Source organism: Trichosurus vulpecula, chromosome 5 (genome assembly GCF_011100635.1).
Source record: "Trichosurus vulpecula isolate mTriVul1 chromosome 5, mTriVul1.pri, whole genome shotgun sequence".
NCBI lineage: Eukaryota > Metazoa > Chordata > Mammalia > Diprotodontia > Phalangeridae > Trichosurus > Trichosurus vulpecula.
Window position 1 is genome coordinate 46,594,383 of NC_050577.1, and position 2,161 is coordinate 46,596,543.

General features: G+C 37.1%; 1 protein-coding gene across 1 annotated transcript; it reads left to right on the plus strand.

Annotated features, from left to right (window-relative positions):
- Positions 1-853: 853 nt before the first annotated feature.
- LOC118851981 (olfactory receptor 4F4-like) lies at positions 854-1,792 on the plus strand. Its single transcript, XM_036761592.1, has one exon. The coding sequence runs from the start codon at positions 854-856 to the stop codon at positions 1,790-1,792; it is 939 nt and encodes a 312-aa protein (XP_036617487.1).
- Positions 1,793-2,161: the final 369 nt, after the last annotated feature.

The window sequence follows — 2,161 nt, forward strand, 5'->3', positions numbered from 1 at the left end:
TAAAAAATAGACTAACTCAAATGTCAAAAGAGCTCCAAAAAGCCAGTGAGGAGAAGAATGCCTTGAAAGGCAGAATTAGCCAAATGGAAAAGGAGGTCCAAAAGACCACTGAAAAAAAATACCACCTTAAAATTAGATTGGAGCAAGTGGAAGCTAGTGAATTTATGAGAAACCAAGATATTATAAAACAGAACCAAAGGAATGAAAAAGTGGAAGACAATGTGAACTATCTCATCGGAAAAACCACTGACCTGGGAAATAGATCCAGGGGAGATAATTTAAAAATTATTGTACTACTTGAAAACCATGATCAAAAAAGAGCCTAGATATCATCTTTCAAGAAATTATCAAGGGGAACCTCCCTGATATTCTAGAGGCAGAGGGTAAAATAGAAATTGAAAGAATCCACAGATCACCTCCTCAAAAACATCCCAAAAAGAAAACTCCTGGGAATATTGTCGCCAAATTCCAGAGCTCCCAAATCAAGAAGAAAATACTGCAAGCAGCCAGAAAGAAACAATTTGAGTATTGTGGAAATACAATCAGCATAATACAAGATCTAGCAGCTTCTACATTAAGGGATCGAAGGGCTTGGAATACAATATTCCAGAGGTCAATGGAGCTAGAATTAAAACAAAGAATCACCTACCCAGCAAAACTGATTATCATGCTTCAAGGCAAAATAGGGACTTTCAATAAAATAGAGGACTTTCAAGCTTTCTCAATGAAAAGACCAGAGCTGAATAAAAAATTTGACTTTCAAACACAAGAATCAAGAAAAGCATGAAAAGAGTTAAGGAAACTGAGGACCAAGACAACGTCACAAAATAGTTTATAGCAAAGCCTTGAATGAATGGTTGAAGTAAATCATTCTACAGTGTCTGAGTTTGTGCTGTTGGGACTTTGTGATTCATTGGAACATCAGATTTTCTTTTTTGTTTTGATCTTGGTGCTCTACCTGGTCATTGCTGTAGGCAATATCTTTATTGTCATTTTAGTTATCACTGACTCCCATCTCCATTCCCCCATGTACTTCCTGTTGGCCAACCTTTCTTTGGTTGATTTGTGGCTTTCCTCAGTCACTTCTCCAAAGATGATCACAGACTTGCACAAGGAAAATAAAACCGTCTCCTTTGGGGGCTGCATGTGTCAGAACCTCTTTGGGCATTTTCTTGGAGGGATTGAGACGGTGCTGCTTGTTGGCATGGCCTATAACTATTATGTAGCCATATGCAAGCCACTCCACTACACAGTCATCATGAGCCAAAGCAGATATATTTGGCTTGTAATGATCTCATGGACTATTGGGTTTGTACACTCTATGAGTCAACTTGCTGTGATTGTTGAGCTGCCTTTCTGTGGCCCTAGAATAGTGAACAGTTTTTTCTGTGACATCCCACTGGTGATTGAGCTTGCCTGCATTGATTCCTATTCCCTGGGAATCTTGATGAATTCTGACAGTGGTATTCTTGCTATGACATGCTTCATTCTTTTACTGATCTCCTATATTTACATCCTTTTTACAGTCACCCATTACTCTAAAGATGGAGCAACCAAGGCACTCTCCACTTGCACTGCTCCTGTCACAGTGTTAGTGTTATTCTTTGGACCCTGCATCTTCATCTATGTGTGGCCAGTTAACATAACACTGGTGGACAAATTTCTTGCTGTGTTTTACTCAGTCATCACACCTCTCTTGAATCCAGCCATGTATACATGTAGAAACAAAGAGATGAAAGTTTCCCTCAGAAGATTTAAAAGTCAGTATGGGAGTTCTAGGTGGAATTTGTAAGAGCTTTGTATTTAGCAGTTCCATATTTTATGCATGTCAGCAAGCATGTTACATTCAATTCCAGGTCTAGGATATGCAAATAAAAGTTATATAAAATTTGATAATATAGAGTATAACTTAAGTGCCGGACTGAGTTAACATACCAAACCATTAGTATGAATTATTTTCTTAAAGTAATCTTAGTTTAATGTTAAGAAGAATACCCCCCAAAATTATACAAAACTGCCTGAGATAGTTTTGTATGTTTTTGTTTTTTGTTTTGGAAGAACACCACAAAATACATTTAGATCAAAAGGACAAAAAATCTTAGGTTGATAAAATTTATTTGCCTATAAATTTTCAAAGGACAATTTGTAAATAAAGCTCAGT

Excerpts from the sequence above, each read along its gene's own strand:
- LOC118851981 (XM_036761592.1), top strand. The coding sequence starts at position 854 with ATGGTTGAAGTAAATCATTCTACAGTGTCTGAGTTTGTGCTGTTGGGA.